The sequence below is a fragment of the Cucumis sativus genome, chromosome 2 (genome assembly GCF_000004075.3).
Source record: "Cucumis sativus cultivar 9930 chromosome 2, Cucumber_9930_V3, whole genome shotgun sequence".
Classification (NCBI taxonomy): domain Eukaryota; kingdom Viridiplantae; phylum Streptophyta; class Magnoliopsida; order Cucurbitales; family Cucurbitaceae; genus Cucumis; species Cucumis sativus.
In genome coordinates, this window is record NC_026656.2 from 1,567,168 (window position 1) to 1,590,041 (window position 22,874).

Below are 22,874 nucleotides of genomic sequence, written 5' to 3' on the forward strand. Positions count from 1 at the left end.
ACAAATATTTAAAAACAAAAGACACTAAATTTCTAATGATTAAAATTGTTGAATTGGATTTAACTTAAAATAAATGTTGGATGAAGTTAATAATGTAAGCTACAAATTAATTAGGAGTATATGTCAATATTTATAAATATTTTAAACATTTTTTTCATCTATCAAAGATTTTTACTAATAAAATTTTGATAATATTTGTAAATATTTTAAACACTTTTGTCACTCGGAACAAATTTTCAAATATTATCGTTTATATAATTATATAAATTTAAAGGTTTAGTGATTAAATATTGAAAATTGAAAAATATAGTCGTAAATAAAATCTTAGGGGTGATTTTTATAAGATTCTTTTCTTTGAGGTCACATTCATTGAGTATTGACTATTGAGGTTTGGGCAACTCATGACTTTGGGTCATCAAAATTTCTCATTAGGAGTCCAACAAAAAAGTATTGAACAATCAAAGGAATAATGAGAGAGAGAGAGAGAGAGTTACAACATGAACAACTTTCACATTACCTACATAACCTTTCTTTCATTTTTTTACAAGATGGATATCATGGTAGCATCCTTTGAACAAATTGGTTGAATATATTAGGAGGCTAACTGTACATGGCAATTCTAGGATAACAAGCTTTGGCAATGCCGAGTATGCATCGACAAAACCATTTAAATCAATGTTGTGAATGATGAGGTCAGCATGTATGGGATGTTCGCCATTGGACCGCGCTGGCAGGCGAGGTCATGAATGTCCCGAACGATGTCGAAGACAGCTTCGGGCTGTGCTAGTTTGAGAGCATTTTGTGACGTTGTGTGGAATTGTTCTGTTTTTGTGCTGAACCATTCTGCAACAATTTTGGCTGTTTCTTTAGGACTTCTAGTGAACACTCCAGCTCCATTGTCTACCACGTATGGAACGTTCCCTTTTTCCTAAGGAGAAAACGTTTTGCAATGTTAAAAGTGTTGATATAACTACATTTATCATAACTTATCAGGTTAAATTTTTGGGTTGAGCAGTGATCTAACATGATATTAAAGCAAGATTTAAGCTCGCAAGTGAGGGAGATTGTTGAAAGTGTTCGTAGATTTATAATAAACCATAAACTTATCTCTTGGGTTGAGCGGTGGTTTGACGTGCAATGTGTTTGCCATAGAAACTCTAACCTAAAGCTTGGGCAAATGTCGAGTTTCATCACTTACTTGTCCCGGAATGTAATCATTTAGAATAATCGGAAGCCCTCGAATCAAAGCTTCTGCAATTGTACCAGGACCAGCCTATGAACAAAAAACCAACATGATTCATTACCCCATAAGTATTTATCAATCGGATAACTCGTTTTCTTATACATTATGATTTCTAACTGTATAAGAAAACTTGAATTATTTATTTAAGGCAGTAAAATGACAAAACATATGATCTACTTGGGTTGGTTTTAGATCAAGTGTTCATACATTTGATCATAAACAAAAGATTTTTAGTAGCATATGAAGAAAAGAAGCAAATACATACTTTTGTTATTATACAGTCGCAAGCACCCATCCACTTCTCCATCTGTTTTTCAAAACCTCTCACCTGCAAAAGAAGAAGAAAAGGAGATGTAATGGATGCCCAAGGCCAATGAAAAATTTACCAATCAACAGGTTTTTGAGGGAGTAAAGCTTCCCTAGAATGCCTTTAAACTGACCTTAACTGGGATCTTCCATTCAAAAGCTTCAAGAGTAGAGGCTAATGGTTTGTTTCTTCCACAAATAATAACAAGTTGCCCAATAGGCTTCTCATTTTCCTTATCGTAAAGGGACTCTGCAAGAGCTTTTGCTGTTTTCTTTACAGGACCCATCCCTTCGCCTCCTCCCATGAGAAGAACTGCTGGTAAATCTGGATCCATCTCAAGTTCTCCTCTAAGTTGATCCTATGACGGCAAACAATTGAACCGAGCGACAAAGAAAGTAATTAGACCTCCATCAAACAAAATTACATGTTTGTGCTGTGTATTGAAATGTATAGATCTACCTTCTGGAGTACTGCTCGAGCAAAGGACGGTCTGATGGGTAGGCCATAGACACGAACTTGGGACTCTTCTATGCCGTCAAGCAACGCTCTCTTGGCTACTGCCTCTGATGGGCAATAGCATCTGTTTACACCAGGATGAAACCTGGATTTTTAGTGTTAAAATGTTAGATAAGAAGTTCCAAGATCAGTCATCATTAGTTGAAAATGGGGAATCAAATAGTGAATTGGAAACTAACCATGTTGGATGGCAGGTGTTTAAGTCTGTTATGACTGTAACAAACACCACTTTCTTCTGAAGGCCTTGCCATTTGAGAACCCATAAAGGAATATGTTGCATCAGTGGATGAACACTGATGATAATATCTGGCTTGTATTCCATCAAACCAGCTTCCACTTCCCTTCAAACAAAAAAAAACAGCAAGAAAGTTAGAAACCCCATCCAACAAAACAAGTAACCTATAAGATAAATTCTTCGTAGTCAAGATATCCAACAAATTTCGATAGAGACTCGATGCAACTAAATGTTAATTTTCTACTACTTTTAATCAGTTCCTCAATTATTGTTTAGTGTGCACTCAATAACTAGAAATGAGTTCAAGATATGGAATCATACTCGAAATTGAAGATTAAAAATGCAATCATGAGTTGAACCGTGGCTCACTTGCTCATTCAAATATGTTAATGACACAAGTATTATCAAATGAGAGAGAAAATCACCACGACGTGTATGAAAAATATATTGAAAAAATTCTATAATTGTTCGGGTTTTTTGTTTTGAAGGATGGTTTTATCTTCTCTTCAACGTTTCACTATGTTATTTCTTTCTCATTCTGTACTAACAACTCACAAGTTAAGGATGAGGGGTATCAAGTTCGAGAATATATTGAAAAGATTAACCGAACGAGAAAGTGCATAAGGGAATGTTATATGTACTTTGCATAGTAGGCGGCGATTGCAGCAAGATATACCGAGTGAATCCACCGAGGAGAGGTACTATGAAATGCAACCTTCCATAGCTGAACATGTTTTACCATGAACTTATAAGATCTCTCCATGTCATTTAAAGGCCAACCCGTGTACTCTTTCCACACATCCTTCACAAAAATCTGAAGAAAAAGAAGAAGAATGAGCCAAAATAGTCATCTCCTCCAAAATATTCATATCCTCACATAGATTTTTTGTACAAAACGAAAAGCAATAATTCTCGTACAATGAGATTCACACAACAAAATTTGGCAGATAGAAGAAAACTCCAAAGAGAAAAACAGAAGACGCGTATCTTTTTTGTTGATCAACACCAGCCGTATAAGCAAAACTTGGCTAAAACAGAGTAACCAAAAATCCAGATAGAGTAAATTGTAAGATCTATTAAGCACAAACATAAATAGCACGTTTGCAAAACTTCCACGTAAAACATAGGCCAACAAAAAACAGAGAGGTAAATTACAAGCCAAAACTGTCATGTTCAGAAACATTTTCACCAAATAATCAACAAAGCAGAAGATAACAAACGAGCATGAAGGAAAATGTAAGTCTGACAAAACTCAAAACCCAGAAGAGAAAAATCCGAAAGAAGACACGAACATGAATCAGGTGTAAATAAGAAAAAACTCAAAACCCATAAGAGAAAAAAGTCAAAACCCAGAAGAGGAAAATCGTTGAAATCACCTGATATTCATCTCCGAATTCAATACGAAACGCATCACGAATGGCTTCGGCAGAGGCTCTATGGCCACCGCCAGTATCACTCATCAAAATAAGTACGTTCTTCGTTCTCTCAGCTCCAATCTGCACCATTTCCAAAGTCCCATCATCATCATCAAAACAATCCTCTACTCTACCATCATTCCCAAAAAATTTATGAGTACTACTCCATTGATAATGCCCTCCCACCCTCTGAAACACCTTCTCTGTAATAGACCTCGGCGTAGCGACAGACATAACAAAAAAAAAAAACCAACAAAGAAACAATTTCAAGAAAATCAAACCGAGACCCACTTAGCTCCGACCGCCGTCAATGGCGGAGGAGGGTGGAGGAGAAGGAATGGAGAAGAGGGTATTGAGGGGAAACACCCTGAAATTATACGCTGAAAATTGTGGGATGAAAGAGAAAGAGAAAGAAGGAATGGTGGAAAGTGGGTTGTGATGAGGAATTGAAGTTGTGTGAGTTGGCAAAGAGTGGCGCCATTGAAATATGTAAAAAACGGGAATTCATGGAAGATGTGAGAGTGGTGCGTTAATGGCCGTCAGATTCGCATTTTCTTGCTTTGAGAGAATGAGAATGTTCGTTGAGGAAGATTCGAATCTTCTTCAGCTTCATGAATCGAGCAATAATTCAAATCCAATGACCCTTTAATTTCTTTGTATTTGGTATTATACCCTTTGAGTTTTGGATATTCTCTTATCTTCCACTGTTTTCTTCATTATTATATACACCTTCTCTTGGAAGTCGATGGAAGCAATGGTGACAGACCATTTTGCAAATATTGCTCCATACACCATAAGAGTCTATAACCGTTAGAACTCTATCATTAATAGATTTTTGCTATATTTATAACTTTTAAATATTTTATTATATAATCAATTATTATTTCTAAAATTAACACAAATTATAATTACTCTAAAAAAAATTATAATTCAATATCTGATTAAAAAACTTAAAAAGTAGTTTATATAGCCTTCGACAAAATTTTATTATAAAAAATTTAGGAAAATTGGAATAGATAATAAGGATATAACAAAATTTTAAAAAAAATTGCAAATATAGCAAAACTATTATTGATAGACTCGTATCGTTGATACACTTGTCTATTAGTGATAGACAAATATTTGCAACATGGTCTATTGTTGATAGACTTATATTAATTATAGAATTTGATAAATTTTGCTATATTTGCAAATTTTTTAAAATGTTGTTATATACTTAATTATTTTGAATCTAATTGCTAAATTTGCAACTATCCCATAATTTTATCAAATCATAGATATTATTCATTAATATACTATTAGTTGTTATCCATGTACATTATTTATTACGTGTAGAATGTGATAATTTGTTATATTTATAAGTATTTTAAGAAGTTTTGTTATTTAAAATATTTTTTTAACTATAGGTTAAATTTTAACTCGAGTTTGTAATTTAGTTTTATGTTTTCTAATATTATTATTTTTAGACTTTGTTTTTTTTTATTGAAGAGAAGACAAAATAAAAACTTAGCCTTTGAACTTAAGTATCCGAGCTTAGTTAAATATTTGCACTTAATTTTTCTATGAAACGTAAGTATTTTGTCAAAAAATAATATATATTTTTTGACAATTTTCTTAATAACCAAGTTAAATATTTTGTAAATAGATTCACGTGTTTTTGCTATTTATAAAAAAATCTTTTAAAAAATACAATATCAATAAAAAAAAAATCATTTCTTATTTGAAATTGGAAATTCTACCTCCATCCTGCATGTTATTATTTTAAAAACCTCATAAAAATTTAGAAAAAAATAGCTCATAACAACTTCTTTTTTTGCATATTGCAAATTTGGCAAATATGATTAGTAATTGACGGTAATCTACTTTTAAATTTGTTATTTTTTCAATTTATAAAATATAGGTGACATAAGCTCTATTATCATTATTTTTTTTTTTTTTGTTATTTTTACAAACGTCCCTTTTTATTATTAAAAAAAAGAAAATAAGAAAAACGTGTGGGATAAATTATATTTGCATTTGAAGTAATGATTTTGTGTACACCAACTACAACCATGTGAGTCTTCTATTCCTAAATAATAAAAAACTTAAACTCAAGCTTCCTAAAAACGTGTTTGATTCAAGGAGTAGAAAAGTAGAGAGTTGTGAACTGATCTTCTCTTTATTTGGTTTGGGAGTTTGTAGGTTCCATCGCTAAAAAAATATCAATTTTATAACTTAACAACTTGTTACTCTCCACTACTCAACTTCTTATTAAAACACAAATGATTAATTTAATTTTTCAACAGCTACAAAAAAAAAAAAAAAACTATATTTTATTTTGTTGATGCGTCAATCTAATTTTTGTTGATGAGTTTGTACAAGATGTTGTACTAATACAATGTCGATATACACTTTGATGCATAAGTTAAGTGTTGAATAAGGCTAAAGTATTAGCTAATTGGTTACTTGATATTAAGGATTTTGAATTCGATAGGTTAGTTAGATTCACTGTTCAAAGAATTTTCTTGTAAGTTAAAAAAATACACTATTAATGACAATAATAAAAAAAATAATTAGTTAGTTATTGCAATACTATTTTTTCTTTGAAAAAAAACTTCTATAACCTACCCACTTTTATTATTAAAAACAAACAAATAGAATAAATTATTCATTATATTTGCATTCGTATATCGATTAACTCGTGGACCCATTTACGATTTCAAATATAATGGAAAATTCGATGAAGAAGGTCTAAATTGATTCATTTAATAATTTCTATGAGCTTCCGAGTTTATGCTAAAAATTTTCTATTATAATTGAAAAGGGTGAAGAAGAAATATGAGAAGAATGGAAGGGCAGAATAGCAAAAACTAAAAATGATTTGATATTGGTTATTGGGTCCCAATGAGATTAATAATATAAGGCTGATAAAAGAAGGTTGTTTAAGTTGGCAAATTGAACATGTTAATAACTATATGAAAGTCATGTTATTGTGGACCAATATGATAGCTCATTTCATTAATTTATGTCTCTTAAATCATCTTTGTAATTAAGTTGTTTGATATATCTAAATACATGTATAATATTATTAGTCATTTCAAATCTTCATTGAGTGGAGACAATTTAATTTGGGCGTAAAAGATTTTTTCAATTTCAAAGGTTACTCAACACATGTCAATAATTTTGTGTACATTGAATTGCTACAATTTCGAAAGATTTTTGCAAATTTAATGTGACAAATTTCTTCATCGTTCCAAGTGATTTTTCAATTCATTGAACAAAATGAGCTAAATTAGGAAACAATATTTAAATTGATTTTTATATTTAAAACATTATCACAAATTCACATGCAAATCGTTTAACATGTGTACGGGTTAGGTAACACGTTTTTCAAATACAAATTGAGAGTTGAGGATTATTAACCCATAGATTTTTAAATTCTTAATATACTATATGACAATTGAATTAAGCTTTTGTTAGTAGTTTACATGATTTTCCTCATGATGAATTTTATGTCGTCCATAATTTTCTTAAATTGTGCATGAGATATGCGACTTATCTACGTTATTTCTAAAATAATTTTATGTTCACTCTAATTCTTTTTATCATTATTTATTTAAATTTATTATATATATATATGTGTAAAATAATGATTATTAATTATATTTTAAAATTTTCAACTACTAACATATGCTTGTTATAGTTGGAAATTTGGTGGTTTTAAAACATTACGAGGACATAAATAATAATAAATAATGTGTATATTATCACGTTGAATATATTCAAATTTGTAAAATACAAATACTAGAATGTACGTTTTTGTGTATATTACAAATTTAAATATATTAAAGAGTTATTTGCTTTTAAATTTAGGGTAACGTGGCTATTATATATATATATTTAATAATTCATAATAAATAATAGAGCAAATAATAAATAATAAATTTAGAAAATGAAAAGAAAAACGAGCCACAAAAGAAAATTTGATACTTTGCGGCGAGTCGTCTTCTATAAAAACCCGTAAAACCTGTAAGCATTTCTCTCAACCTCTCACGGCGGCGGACTCGACCGGGGCAATTTCGCCGCCAATGTTGTCACCGTCTCCTCTCCGACGTCTCTCTCCGGCTGTGCCTTCTTTACCTTCTTTCTCTCACCACCGTCTCTATAATCACAAACCCTCTCCAATACTCCCCTGTTTTCACTCTTTTCCCAAACCCCTTCTTCAAGTTCGAGCCATTGATGCCGCTCAGCCTTATGACTATGAATCCAGAATGGCCTCCCGTTTTCAAAAATCCCAAAAGCTGAAAATCGCCATCATTGGGTTTGGTAAATTTGGTCAATTTCTTGCTAAGACTCTTGTTCGTCAAGGTCATACCGTTTTGGCTCATTCCCGATCGGATTACTTTGATGTGGCTCGTAAGCTCGGGGTTTCGTTTTTTCTCAACGCGGATGACCTTGCTGAAAAACACCCAGAAGTTATTTTGCTCTGTACTTCCATAATTTCGACTGAGAGTGTTCTAAGATCGTTGCCATTGCGGAGATTGAAGAGAAATACATTGATAGTGGACGTGCTTTCGGTTAAGGAGTTCCCGAAAAGCCTAATGTTGGAGTTACTACCTGTGGATTTTGATATAATTTGTTCTCACCCGATGTTTGGACCTGAAAGCGGTGCCGATGGATGGAATGATCTTTTCTTTGTTTATGAGAAGGTTAGAATTGGCTCGGAGGAATCCAGGGTTTCTCGTTGTGAGAAATTTTTGAGTATTTTTGAGAAAGAGGGTTGCAAAATGGTGGAGATGAGCTGTGCGGACCATGATGTATATGCGGCTGAATCGCAATTCATTACACATACTGTTGGGAGAATTTTGGGTGAGTTAAAGTTGGAGTCTACACCGATTAATACCAAAGGGTATGAGACTATATTGAATTTAGTGAAGAATACTGTTGCAGATAGCTTTGATTTGTATTATGGTTTGTTTGTGTATAATAAGAATTCATTAGAGATGATGAAGAAGTTGGGTTTGGCTTTTCAAGAATTGAATCAAGAGCTTTGTGCGCGGTTGCATGAAGTGGTGAGGAAGCAATTGTTTGAGAGCGAAGAGAAATTGCATACTTGGCCTGAAATTCCTTCTCAAAATGGAGCTTCTCTTGCATTGACAACTTATTCAGAGCCTACAAGGCAAGGTCCCTGAGCCTTTCATTTTGTTCATTTTATGGCATTTCTATGGCTATGGGATTAAGTTGCAAAGTTTTTTTGTATTTATGGTCTCTGCTTGATTTTGATGGATTGGAGTCCCTTCTTGTTAGTTTTTGGGTTTCCTTTTATTGAGATTATTTTTTGGTTTGCTCTTGTATATTCTTTCAACAAGGTAGGAGCGTTACAAATTAATTTTCTATAATGATGTTCAGGCTAGTTAAACAGTTTGAAGATGCTGATTGTTTCTATCCTCGTTCATGTCCTGAATTGTTTGTGATATAGGTATTATGAATGATTTGGATTGCGATTTGTTCGTAAAGAGATGAAAATAGAGAAAATTGTGCTTTTCTTTGTAGCTCATGCTTCAGAAGAATAAAACCTCTCTATATTTCTTTCAGGTTTCAGGACTTATCTCCAACTAATGGCACCAAACCTTCAAAACCTGAGGAGAACCCAAAGCTCAAAATTGCTATTGTTGGATTTGGTAACTTCGGTCAATTTCTTTCCAAAACAATGGTAAAGCAGGGCCACCATGTGTTAGCCTACTCGAGGTCAGACTACTCAGATGTGGCTAAGGAGTTGGGTATTTCTTACTTCTCTGATATAGATGATTTATGTGAAGAACATCCAGAAGTAGTTCTTCTCTGCACTTCCATTCTTTCAACAGAGAAAGTTCTCAGATCCATACCTTTTCAGAGATTGAAGAGAAATACTTTGTTTGTTGATGTACTTTCTGTGAAAGAAGCTCCAAGAAAATTGTTTCTTCAAATTTTACCCCCAGAGTTTGACATCCTCTGCACCCATCCCATGTTTGGGCCAGAGAGTGGTAAGAATGGATGGAACGATCTTTCCTTTGTTTATGATAAGGTTCGAGTAGGAAATGAGGAATCAAGAGCATACCGTTGCAATTGCTTTCTCGATATATTTTCGAGTGAAGGGTGTCGAATGGTGGAAATGTCATGCTATGATCACGACCGACATGCTGCAGGGTCACAGTTCATTACTCATACAATGGGGAGGGTTTTAGAAAAGATGAAATTGAGCTCTACACCAGTCAACACCCAAGGTTATAATACCGTGTTGGATTTGGTGTCAAATACTTCTGGAGATAGCTTTGATCTTTACTATGGTCTGTTTCTGTACAATGCAAATGCCATGGAACAACTTGATAGATTGTTCCTAGCTTTTGAAGCAGTGAACAAGCTGCTCTTTGGGCGTTTACACGATGTTCTCCGGAAGCAACTTTTCGAGGATAAGCAAGGCAACATAGATGCTCAAGAAGATCCCATGATGAAGCCATATCAGAACAGCACTGCTCTTTTAACCTTACCCGATTCTCGTGAACTTCATTAGGAGTTCATCTTTCACGTCATCTCTTACTTGTAAGTAGCACATATATTTACATTGTTCTTTATTATTATCTCTTCCACTTTATCTACTTTGTTATTTATCATAGCTGCATTAGTTATCTATGCCCTAAAAAGCACGGACTCAAATACAACAGAACCAGAAGTGACGACACTTCAATTTCTAAAACAGTAAGACATAGACACACTGATGACACATTTTTTTTTCTAATTATTGATAGAATATATGTGTATGTAGTAATATGTTAATTCTTCGTTATAGTTAAAACTACGTAAATTTAGCTAAAAAAACAAATTATACTTAAAAAAAGTGTACAAAGTTAATGATATTTGAACACAAATTTCTACTTTTCACTTTTCATTTCTTTTCTAATATTTTAGTTTGTGGACGCACATCATCCATCCTTTAATAAAACATCGTCCTTTGTTCGACAATCTTCCTTCTCTTGCATGATAAGTTCTTAGAAGCATCTTTCAACCACTATATTTCTTTGCTCTTTTTAGGTATGCTGCTTGTATGCATGTGTGTTCTAAATCAACCATGTTGAAACCGTGATTGGTGGCAAAAACTTCTCCTGCCATGCCAGTACTGCATTCTCATCCTCAGTCTGGTCGACTCGTAAACCAAGATACAGTTTCCAAGGATGCAACCAAAATTCAACTACTGATATGAATGGATATAAAACTGCTGTGAGTAATTCAGGTGCAATTTAAGAAGTTTTAGGAAAACTAGACTAGTCTTTGCTAGGATATGGAACCCGATGAAGTAGAAGAATTCATAGGAATAAATTCTGGGTTTGAATTGTGGGAGATCTTGAGTTCTTGCTTCCTTCTTATGGTCCTCAGTAAAATGTAATTCATGTTGTTTCAAGCAATTTATACCACAATTTTGTTTTGTGATAGTTTCTCCATTGGATCATATTCATCAATGGTTTCTGGAATAAATCAACATCTTTATTGGGTCAGATAAATTTTAATTAGAAATCTATTTTCAACTTCTGAATTCTAATGGTTCAATATTTTAAGAAAAACCATTGTTATTGGCTATACTAAACATAAATAAAATAAGATCTGGCTTTAAGTTTATTGTGTTTGCTCAAATTTTAAAAAGTTTTATTCTTAATAATAATGGTAATGAATGGATACTTTAGACCTTAATGGTACTTTGGCACTTGATAGATTCATTCCCTTGATGTGCATACTAAACTTTGAAAGTACTTTTTAAAGTATCTAACTTTTTAGCTCAAATGTATTCTCACATCAGTGCAACTTACACAATCCATTTTCTGAAAACAAACGAGAGAATAAACCAAATAACTAATACTAAAAAAAATGAAGTTGAAAAGAAGCAAAAAGAAAAAAGAAGTCCTTCTATATTTGTTAACAAGTAAAAGTTCAAGATTCAATTGACTAGTTTTAAAATAGAGCTGACTTCAAGATATAAAGTTTAAAATTTAAAATATATTAGACAATGTTTAAATTTCAAAGTCCAGAAAAACGACAATTAGTATAAATACAAAAATGACTTATTTTTCCAATTTTACTAAATCATTACTTTTTGTAAAGATTTTGGATTAAAGCCTGAGATAGAGAATCAAACCTCTAACTTTAACTTTAAGATTGATATTGTAAACATTGTACCAATTAAATTTAGTTTATTTTGGTTATACTAATTAAATTTAGTTCATTTTGATCATAAAATCGTTAAGGGTTGTTTGAAGGGTTGAATTGATAATTAAAATAGAAGTAAAATAATTGGAAGAGTATATGAGAGTTGGCTTATGCAAAGAATGAGTGATTTTTCATACAAATCCAACTCAACTAAGAGGCCATAGGTATATTTTTGCCTTCCAGAAAAACGGGACCCGTATAATAGAGCGTGGCACTTCAATTCCAAAGGTTCTACAATGCATGGGAGCCTCACAATCTGCACACTTCCGTGGCCACGCCAACTTCTTCCTAACTCCCAATCATGGCCGCAACTTTATTCCACGTTTTTCCTTCTTCTTCTTCTTCTTCCCGCTAAAACAACACTAGAGAAAACCCATTTCACCCCCTACTTTTCTCCCCAAAGCTCAAAACCCCTATGGCGAATTTCTCAATTCGACCCCATAATAGTCCCTTTCTCTCTCACCCCACTAACCCAAATTTACACTCAGTTTCATCCACTCGCTTCATTTCTCACCACCGTATCCTTCGATTGAGCCTCCGCGTTTGCTGTAGCATCAAAGAGAAAGAAAATGTCAAGGGGAATGAAGATATTTCCCCTGTTCTTTCTGGCTTGCGAGTTGATGCATCCGAGCGAAGTGGGTCTGTTTCAAAATCTGAAAATGATTTGAGTTCTGGACATGGGATTGATGAAGTGGGGTCTAATTTGAATTGGCCGCCGTGGAGGAATGTTCCTGATAGATATAAATTGATTGGCACTACGGCGCTTGCGTTCGTTATTTGTAACATGGATAAGGTTTGTTCCTTCCTCTGTTTTTTGTGAGTTTTGAATTTGATTGAATAAAATGTTGATGTGTATCAATTTTTGTCATGGGTTGTTCTGTTTTTAGGTGTTTTTTTGAGATTCAGTTGGGTTTGTTTTGTGATTGTTGGCAGGTGAATTTAAGCGTTGCTATAATTCCAATGTCGCATCAGTTTGGGTGGAATTCTTCGGTGGCTGGATTGGTTCAGTCGTCTTTCTTTTGGGGTTATGCTATGAGCCAGTTGCCTGGTGGGTGGCTTGCCAAGATATTTGGTGGGAGGTTAGTACTTAAGTATCAGTGTTAGCAGGTTTATCGTTTCTTTAGGTAGCCCTTTATTTATTGGTGATTACTTGATCAATGAATTAATTGGCTGAAGCGAAAGTTAAAACAGTTGTTTCAAGTTGGGCTACGATCAATGGACCTATTAATCTCTTCTGACCAATTGGACAAGTTTTTTTGTAACTCCTTTGGTTTTGGCATATGCCCTTCCTTTGTAAATTTCATACATTAATGAAATTGTTTCTTATCAAAAAAGAAAAGGAAAAAGAAAAAAAGGTGGGTTGTGATCAAGAACTTTCTGCCACCAAAACCATTGTCCAGCAGAGTTTAATGGGTTTCCTAAAATGATTCTGAGAGAAACTTTGAAGATTTTGTTTGAGATGCCTGTCCTTAACACATCCGAAAATGATTTCGTTCTTATCATATTTTATATATTAAAGTTAATTCTATGATTAGCCAATTCTATCATATAATGTTTTTTCAATTATTAAAATTATGGTTTTATAACGATACTGAAAGTAAATTCGAAAAAGAAGAAAAATTTATAGTAAACAAGCATAATTTTCAAGAAGAAAAATAAAGTGGGTTTTTAATGTTTACCTTGAATCTTAAAATTTGGGCTGGTATTTGTTAAAAGCCACCTGATGTTCTTGTTTCTCCCTTGTTATCTCGAGTGACAAGCATGCTTCAATTCTTATATCGAATAAGTGTCCGGGCCAACTTACGCACATCTCAACTAATCTTACAGACTATCTGACTGATCCTACAACATTTTGGGTGTTAAGAAAACTAGTAGAAAATTAATTCCTAAGTAGGTGGATATCATGGATTGAACCCAACATGCCACATTGCTCTTTAACTTGTTATTACATGCTATTCTATGTTACTATGTACTGCCAGTAATGTCAATGAAAATCTTAACCTCACCGTTGCTTGAAAAGCAGCAGCTTCAGCATCGATTATTGCCATTCATTATTATTTATTAGTAGCCTTATCGGGAATGCTATGTGCAATACTTGTATCTTTTTTGCTCCTTGTATAATCCTCTGGTACTTTGAACATTAATCTCTTTTTATTGAGACTTGTTTCCTTTTAAAGAATGTTATGTGCACACTTCACAATTTATGTAGATCATATAATAAGCTGATGGAAAGAGTCGTACTTCTTGGTGATCTTTTTTAATTAGAAAAGTTTTGGAGATCGGAGTACTGACTTGGTCGCTAGCTACTGCACTCGTTCCATTTCTTGCTGGATATATGCCTGGATTAATATTTTCCAGAGTTTTGGTGAGTGATGCTACTCGTAAAAGTAGACTTCTTCCTTTGGATTCTCTCTGTTTTATCTTTGGCCATGGCCTTGCCGTTTGTAGCTTCTTTTACATGCTTATTCTGTTTGCTTGAACATCGTCTGCTCTTTTGATGGGCTATCAACTTGATAATTACTATTCTTCACTGCATATAGGTTGGCATCGGAGAAGGGGTTTCACCATCAGCTGCAACTGACCTTATTGCCAGGCAGGTTTAACTTGCATTATTGTAAATGGACATTTTTTGTACTTATTTTCATCACATTTTTCTTGAACTATAACTTTTTAAAAATATTATTCTTCTAGATAATTATTCAATTTAGTTAAGGTAATATTATTATATTTCTCTGCCATTTTTCATAAATTTCATTTTGTGGATGACCGGATCAAAGCCTCAAACAATTATCGTGTATGTAATGATTTGACATTTTGATTGGTGCATGCAGGTCAATTCCTCTACAGGAACGCTCACGAGCAGTTGCATTTGTTTTTGGTGGTCTGAGCGTAGGAAGTGTTTCCGGGTATGTTCTGTATGTAACCTCCCCCCCCCCCCCCCCCCCGAAAAAGTAATTCTCATTGTTGAGGAGACTTCAGTTAAACGAAGACTCTTACATTTCACCAATTTAAACTCTACTGAGAAGAACCTTGGAAATTAAGGGCGTGATTGGGATAGAGGTTGCACTCCATCTTCTGTTTTCAGATACCAAAGATAAAAGGGATCTAACAACATGCGCTTTGTTAGCCTGTTTTTTAAAATGAAATTTGAATAACTCAATCCAAAAGTCTGATATTTGAAATCTAAAAATATTGGAAACACAGGTTTTAAGAAAATTGTTTCCCCTTCTGCGAGTTCTTTGGACAGAACATATGGATTTCTAATTTTTGCAGCTGATGTAACTCTAGAATATGGTTGATGAATCTAACCTCTTGAACTGCCTTTATAGTTATATAGTTTTCTTTCTTTTGCAGACTTCTTTTGTCTCCTTCTCTCATCCAAAATTTTGGTTGGGAATCTGTGTTCTACATTTTTGGCTTTCTGGGGATAGCCTGGTAAGTTGTTTCACCTGTAATTGTCTTTTTTCTTATTAACACATTACGTTATTAGGATTTACTTGTAATTTTTTGTTGCAAGTAATATGTTTTTGGGATCTATTTTGAGATCTGTTCTCTAGGGATAATTCGGTTTATTTCTGGTGAATGAAAAACTGATTAACGATGGCTGGTTTCATAAATATGCAAGTGGAAATAACCTAGTTATTCTTTCAAAAAACTAGCTGAAATTCAGCAATGGCAAGTGTGGAGAATCAAACCATCAATCTTTGTAGTTATGCTTTGTTTGACTTTTGAAAATGAGTTTTAGGTCACTTTTGGATTTACCTTCCAACGTTTAAAGCATTTAGAAAGTCAATTTAAATAGGCTCTTAATCCTCATTTTTTTTTTTTTTCATTTTAGTTTTCGGGTGGGTCTGATGGTAGAACTAGAATCACCTAATTTGAACATTACAAATTGTATGAATATGAATTGGATGCAGTAATGGTTAAAGGCTTTGTGGTTGAAGGTTTGCAGGATTTCAGTTTCTGGATGGACAGTCCTCAGGACCCCTTAAATCCATTTCAGGTTTGACTTCAGATATTGTTTATTTAAAAGAAAATATGGGTTTGAATGATTTGACAATAATAATAGTGTTATGTGCAAGTATTTATTTTATTTTTATTTTTCCCATAGTTGTTGAATCTGAATCCGATTCTGACTCTGTGTTACCGAAGAAGAAATCAACAACACCCTTCAAACTCCAACAACTACCTGCTGCACTCAAGGTATCTATGTGTGTCTAATTCAATCCAAGTTAGTCATTACTATTTTAAATTTAATCAACTATATGTTCCTAAACGAAATAATTATTTCTGCCAGGTGTTCACATCTTTTTTAGAAAGAGTTTGATATTTTTTGGCTCTCAATTTTTTTTTATCGACTTATATTTAGGTTCCATTGATTTTTTATTTTTAAAAAGAGAATTTTAACCTTAAGCAAGTTTTGTATTAAATTAAGTTTGTCGAACCGTGAATAATTCTGTCAAAATTCACAAATTTTCTAAAACAAACTCTCTAGTAATACTTTTTTCAAGAAAGCAACCTAAAACATAATTTAGTCGATAAGCCACCAAGTAGAATTCATTTTTTTTTCTCGCTAGGAATACAAATTTACTTGAACACCTACTCTATTATTGATGCTCGAATAAAAATTTATTTGAAGGTAAAACTACAACAGTTCTTCAAGTTTATGATCAACTGTAACACCAATCAAAATTTAAGATGCAATTAGATGAAATTATAAATTGAAAGTATAATTGATCAACTGTAATATGTTTTTCTCCACTATCCAAAATTTTTCCGTCTTGATTTCTAGACAGAAAGTTGACCTGCCGTTCACCTCTTTTTCATGCTCATTGTTTCTTACTATTTTAATACATTTTCTTTTCAAACCTTAAATCGTCTGTTTTCTTTTCTTTGAAGAAAAAACAACCATCTCATTCCCAATTACATTATACCTTCACGACTTAAAGTTTCTCTGTTTGTTTTCACGTTAACTATACTTTTGGTCAGTTTCTATTATCTAATTTTTCACTAATATCAATATTAATATTGATGTCATGACATCAAAATTTCTTTTTATTGTTTACATGGCAAAAAGTTTATATATGTATTTATTTTAAATCTTTTTTTTTAGGAAGTACCATGGAGGGCGTTCTTGGAGTATCCACCCGTATGGGCAATGATATATGCTCATTTCTGTGGAAGTTGGGGTCACTACACTTGTCTCTCCTGGCTTCCTACTTATTTTAGGTACCCTCACATCTTCGTTTCCTCGTCATCTTCCTTGCTTCCTTGCTTCCTTGCTTTGTGTTTAAAAGGAAAATTGAAGTTGGATCTTCATCCACATTCTTTTTGCAGTGAGGAGTTGAACCTCAATTTGACTGAAGCTGCTTGGGTACCTCTCTTTTTCTATTCTCATTTTTCTTCATTTTCGCGTCATTATTTTATTACCTGATTGCAACCGTGTGGTTGTGTAATGCGTCAACTTTCTTATGACTCCTAGAAATAATTCAATTCAGGTTTCCATCCTGCCACCCCTGGCTTCAATTTTTGTGACAAGCATTGCATCACAGTTAGCTGATAACCTGATTTCCAATGGTGTCGATACCACAAAAGTATGGAAAGACGATCTCCAACAGTTTGTTTTCAAGAAGCATTCCATTCATAATTTGTTTAATCCTCTTCTGTTTTCCTTATGTAGGTAAGAAAGATTTGCCAAACAGTTGCCTTTGTGTCCCCAGCAGTTTGCATGACTTTGTCCTCTGTTGATTTAGGATTGCCACCTTGGGAGGTAGTAGGAATTCTAACCAGTGGCTTGGCCCTCTCTAGTTTTGCATTATCAGGTAAAATCTACATCAAAGATACTTCAATTCTTGAAACATTCTTTTTCGAAGTTATTGGACCAAAGTCTCCTATTTCCTTTAAGGTACCAAAATCTTTATCTGTTTTCTGCAGGACTCTACTGTACTCATCAAGATATTTCACCTGAATATGCAAGTGTTCTTTTGGTATGTAAGCTGAAGCTCTATAATACCCCTGTTCATTTCAATATTCTTAATATTTCATGTGGTTTATTTTAGCAAGCTTCGCCAATTCTCCTCAGGGCATTACAAATACCGTTGGAGCAATACCTGGCATTGTAGGAGTTGCTCTCACTGGCTTTCTTCTCGATTCAACTCATTCTTGGAGTGTAAGTTGACAATTTTCTCCTTTTCTTTAACATTTGATATATTTCATTGATATCCTCTGACTTCTTTCCCATTTTCAAAATTTCCTGTTTTCTATGTGTAGATCTCATTGTTTGCCCCATCAATCTTCTTCTACTTAACTGGGACAATTGTTTGGTTGGTCTTCGCCAGCAGTAAACCTAAAAACTTTTCAAAGAATGATTAGTGTTAGATTACACGAATTTGCTGAGAACTCCAATACGATCCATCAACTGCATTTCATATCAGGTTCTTCAGTTGTGTATATCTGTAGTGAATACATGTATAATTCCCCACAAAGAAGCAGTATTACTGATCATGTAGAGATTTTGTTTTCTCATTGTTAGTCAGAGTGATCCTGCGAAAGTTGCATATATTCTGTAAAATTTGCATCTTCTGCTTATGGTGCTACTTACATCCACGGATTGATTTTCCGTCGGTCAATGTTGATTCAAAGAGACTCTTGCTATTTTTTCACCTTGAAAAAAATGAACCAAATGTTACAATTGTTTTCTCTTATTAGAAAATAACCAATCTGGAACCGATTTTCAGTTCCATACATTCAACCTATCCTATCTGCAAGCAGGGAGAATGATATTTGGTATGTGAATGAATACAATTGAAAAGGGAGCCACCATTATTGGTTCAGATGAATTTACATGCTGAGGTTCCAATGGAGGTATGTTCCCTGATGAATTTACAGACAAAATGTTTCCATTTAGCAGCACTGTTTGACTATGCAGGTTTCCATCCTTGGCTGTTAAATGATATTCCTCTCTGAAGGCTTCGCCTTCAAGACCACGAGGTCGAGGTATCCGAACAATATTTGATTTATGCTTATTGGATCTGTGTTTATGGTGCAACGCTGTAGTTCTGTTGAATGCAATCCCAGCATGAACTGTATTGTTACCATCTAGGTTGAGCAATAGTAATGTGATTCCTTTCTGTAAGATTGAGAGTTAAATCAGAGTTGAGAAACTGGTGGCATTTCTTTATTTCTAGTTTTAGCTTTCAGCTGTTTATTTCATTTACTTAAGCAATAGGCAGAAAAACCAAATTTAAGGTTGTCATGGTATATACTGCTACTTACAGATTGCTTAGAACAATGTGCATAGGCTCGTATTTTCTCTGTCCCATTAAAGCCCGTGGACAGAACATTTCTTCCCATCAAGCGATGCCATAAGAGTGCACTGAAACGAAGAAAGAAACAAAAAACAAGCAAGCTGATTGTTAGATAATTGTCTAATAGCAGTGGAGTAGGTCAGAAATATTGACCTAATCTTTCACCTGTAATAGTCTGGATTCGGTTCAAAGGTTGTCGTGTTTAGTAAGCCGTAGTTTCCACCAATCAAAGTCTGCCTGCAGTATGTTTTTGTATCATAAGCAGCTGCCATACCGAGCTGGTCCAAGTACCTGAATAAATTACACATCAATGAGAGAGTTCTATTTGTAATGGATGTCTTGAAAGAACCAAATATGAATGTCTTTCACAGTCTAAATTACCAGAAACTAAAGACGAATGCATTTGTGACCAGGTTATGGCCACTGTTGTAAGCCCCTCCTGATTCCCCAACCCACGCTTTAGCTGAAGTTGGAGAGTTTTTGAGGATCTCATGGAGCTTGTTAAATGTATCAACCATGCCATCAAGATAGGACGGATCAAGAATCTTTTCAACAAGATGCTCATCGACTCCTGTTAATAAGAAAAGGCTTCAATGTCTACCTGCTTTTCGAAACTTCATGTAAGTATTACTAGGCCAATGAATGATACCTGGTCCTAGATTGTATATATGGTGTGTGACAACGTCTAGTGATGGGGTAGTTTTGCCAACGAATTCTTTGAACCAATTTTCATCAAAGAATCCTCCAGGTGCTATGATTAATGGTTTCGGTTCGATATCCTTGTAGATACTTTGGACCATGTTTTGAAGAACAATTGTATCAGAAGCATACTGTTCTGCTAAAATTCTTGTCCCAACTCCATTCCCACTCAATTCATTTCCTGAGCATAAGAAAAAATCAAATAACAAGAACAATTACTCTCCAAAATTCATTGTTGTAGACCAACATATCTCGGGGTTTTGAATTGTTCATTAGGAAAACAATTGGCAATTCTTACCAAGCTCCCAACCATGGATGGTGTAGTTTTTTTTTACAGTATAACGAATTAACATTTCAGCATTTGTGTAATTCCAAGCTCCAACAGAACACCCATTTGCTGCAATTTGTCGTCCATTGAGAGCATTTAATCCGAAGATAATCTTAGCTCTGAATAAGATTACACAACTTTAGCATTCAACTTTTGAGAAATCTAACTTCATACGAGGAAAATGGGATGAATTTTTTATTACCCTCCTTTCTTGAAGAAGTCATTTAGTTGGTCCCATCTGTTAGTAGGCAAGCAGCCTTGACTGAACCCAAATAACTCTGAGGTGTTTTTTGAAAGATAAATGCATGGCTCCTGGTGATCTTCAGTATCATATATGATCTTATCTTGCAAAGTACCACCCAATCTAAGCTTTAGGGGTTTAAATTCTGCGCCATTCATGAAGAGACATTAGTTTTAACTTTCACATTCAAATATATAGAGAATACTTCATAGGTAGAATGATTTTTTCCCGAATAGAAACAACTTCTTTCATTCAGGAAAAAAAAAAAATGAAAGAAGAGCCCACAAAAACCCCACTAGAAAAAGGAGGTTCAACTACGTATGATGTTGCCTAGAGAGTAATTAGAAAAAGTCCTCAAAATCGAAGTATAAAAAAGAAACATGAAATCTCACCGAGGACCAAACTTTAAGGTTCCGTTCTACAACTCTTAACACTTTTTTGATCTTTCTCCCCTAAAACGTTGAATTACTTGAGGTATGATATAAACCTATGTTTGGACACATAAATTGAACCTATGAAACCTATCTTTTATAATAGATATTAAATATTAGCTTCAACAAATCATCATAGATTAGATAAGCCTAGGGTTTATTTCATTCTTTTGCAGATCATAAAGACTTTCTTACTTCTTTATAAAGCTAGATTCATTAAAACTGTAAGCCAAAACAGTCCAGGAGCTAAAGGAATTCAAACCTTTGACTGCATTTAATAGAATGTTGTTGCCCAGGTCCTGCAGTTGAAAATGAAATCAGAACAAATTTAAATATTTCAGATAGTATAGCACTAGATAGATTATAGGAAAGTATATTTAATAGTAGATGTGACCTCATAACTATTATTATTCTTTAGTCAATAGAACCTAGTAGAAAAGACATTAAATAATTGTAAACATACTTCCAAATTTAAAATCCAATTAATTGGGGTTTTTTTTTTTTTCTTTCTGCTATCTACTTTCCAAACGAGACCTAAGTAAACGAAATGTATAATTTAAGAGACTTTTGAAATTTAATTGATTTTCGAGTTTTTGCCGGAATGAACTCTATTTAGTAGTATTGACATGACCTCCTGTTAGATAGAGATTAGAGGTTCAATTTTCTAACCAATAGTTATACTCAAAATTAATCTTCGAACTTTCTTTGTTTTGATATCTCCTCCAAACCAATTAATGTCGAGTTTTCTTTGTTTTGTTATCTTCCAAATGCATAACTGAGGAGTGAGACTGTTCGAAAAGATGAAAGGATTCTCACTTTTCTTTAGCAATAAATACTCTAAAAACCCATAAAGAAAACTTAAAGAAGAATATCAAATAATGAAACCCAGATGCCAAAATTTATGAACTCTCGTAATTCATAAGAAAAGTAAATCGCCATTAATGAGTTTGGAAATGATTAGAATCTAAAAGAAAGAAAAGAAAAAACAAATACCAGATTCAACAGAGAAGCTTGGCCCCAACTGCAAGTTCCGTAATCGCATTTCTCAGGAGGCCACCAATCGAGCGTAGCACAAACAAAGTCTTCATCAATACGTCCAATGGCGGATTTGCCGTCAATCAAAACCCTCCCTCTCAAAAACCCTTCTGAGTTCACTGAACCACAACAGAGAAAGAAGAAACAGACCCAAAAACAAAACCGCAGAAGCCAAAAACGAAAACCCATTTCTAAAAACTTTCTCAAATGGCGAAATAACCAAAGACAGAAGAAGAAGAGGAAGAAGCCATGAAACTTCAAGCGATTTCAGAGCTACTTGCTGGCCATTAATAAAGGGAAGCAGACAGAGTGTAAAGAAAGGAAGAATATGAAGAGTGATGAAAAGAAATACTTGAAATGTTTATATATATATATGGTAATACAATACAAGCCTTGGAAATGAAGAAATGAAGAAATGTAGGTTAAAATGATGCTAATGAATGGACCATTTAACAATTTCAATGTCGGATCTGCATTAAAGAAATAGAGGAAAAGAAACCCTTGTGTGTTTTCCTTTCCTTTCCTCTTCTAGGGGAGGTGGTGATGGAAGAAATTATTAGTGTTGAGGTGCGTGGTTGGATGTAACAAAGAGAAATCGTAAAACAAAGTATCGTGAATGTCTATCAAATGATATTATCATGAAACGTCTAGATCTTTAAATTCACATATCTTATTGAATGATTTTAAGTAAAGATCGATGTATAGTAGAGATCTGGCAAAAGTATCTCAAATTTTGTATCAAGTGATTTATATACATCATTCAGATCTTTTGATTCCTATCTAAAGTACAAATGATTGTTTGTTCGAGAAACTGCAAAGATATCTCAAATTTGTGTCGGTGGGTTGTTGAAAGGTATCCAAAATTTAGGATTCGCGTCCAACAGTTATTAAGTGACAAACCTT

The 22,874-nt window shown here is 33.7% G+C and overlaps 4 protein-coding genes across 7 annotated transcripts; 2 read left to right on the forward strand and 2 right to left on the reverse strand.

Moving 5' to 3' along the window:
- Nucleotides 1–406: 406 nt before the first annotated feature.
- LOC101215352 (monogalactosyldiacylglycerol synthase 2, chloroplastic) lies at nt 407–4,331 on the reverse strand. Its single transcript, XM_004139239.3, has 8 exons — nt 3,678–4,331; nt 2,943–3,115; nt 2,246–2,407; nt 2,010–2,151; nt 1,684–1,908; nt 1,509–1,571; nt 1,199–1,273; nt 407–928 (listed from the first exon to the last, which is right to left on the reverse strand). The coding sequence occupies exons 1-8, from the start codon at nt 3,948–3,950 to the stop codon at nt 668–670; spliced, it is 1,374 nt and encodes a 457-aa protein (XP_004139287.1). The 5' UTR covers nt 3,951–4,331; the 3' UTR covers nt 407–667.
- Nucleotides 4,332–7,674: 3,343 nt separating this feature from the next.
- Nucleotides 7,675–11,224, forward strand: LOC101214147 (arogenate dehydrogenase 1, chloroplastic). Its single transcript, XM_004139234.3, has 3 exons — nt 7,675–8,874; nt 9,291–10,274; nt 10,764–11,224. Exons 1-2 carry the CDS (start codon nt 7,784–7,786, stop codon nt 10,243–10,245), a joined length of 2,046 nt encoding a protein of 681 aa, XP_004139282.1. The 5' UTR covers nt 7,675–7,783; the 3' UTR covers nt 10,246–10,274; nt 10,764–11,224.
- A 907-nt stretch (nt 11,225–12,131) lies between these two features.
- Nucleotides 12,132–18,634, forward strand: LOC101204207 (probable anion transporter 6, chloroplastic). Of its 4 annotated transcripts, none has more exons than XM_031880900.1 (15): nt 12,135–12,723; nt 12,864–13,009; nt 14,196–14,295; nt 14,471–14,523; nt 14,762–14,836; nt 15,285–15,365; nt 15,875–15,933; nt 16,042–16,133; nt 17,044–17,159; nt 17,268–17,304; nt 17,429–17,524; nt 17,611–17,752; nt 17,865–17,917; nt 17,990–18,099; nt 18,201–18,634. In XM_031880900.1, exons 1-14 carry the CDS (start codon nt 12,346–12,348, stop codon nt 18,050–18,052), a joined length of 1,491 nt encoding a protein of 496 aa, XP_031736760.1. In that variant the 5' UTR covers nt 12,135–12,345; the 3' UTR covers nt 18,053–18,099; nt 18,201–18,634. The 4 variants fall into 4 exon arrangements, 2 of the variants coding, with proteins under 2 accessions (XP_031736760.1, XP_004139404.1); XM_004139356.3 differs by having other exon boundaries at nt 12,141–12,723; nt 18,013–18,099; XR_004214464.1 differs by lacking the exon at nt 18,201–18,634 and having other exon boundaries at nt 12,132–12,723; nt 17,429–17,610; nt 17,684–17,752; nt 18,013–18,099.
- Nucleotides 18,545–22,531, reverse strand: LOC101213905 (heparanase-like protein 3). Its single transcript, XM_004139233.3, has 9 exons — nt 21,930–22,531; nt 21,199–21,235; nt 20,467–20,650; nt 20,235–20,383; nt 19,887–20,117; nt 19,619–19,808; nt 19,403–19,528; nt 19,206–19,305; nt 18,545–19,059 (listed from the first exon to the last, which is right to left on the reverse strand). The coding sequence occupies exons 1-9, from the start codon at nt 22,158–22,160 to the stop codon at nt 18,688–18,690; spliced, it is 1,620 nt and encodes a 539-aa protein (XP_004139281.1). The 5' UTR covers nt 22,161–22,531; the 3' UTR covers nt 18,545–18,687.
- Between the last annotated feature and the right edge of the window lie 343 nt (nt 22,532–22,874).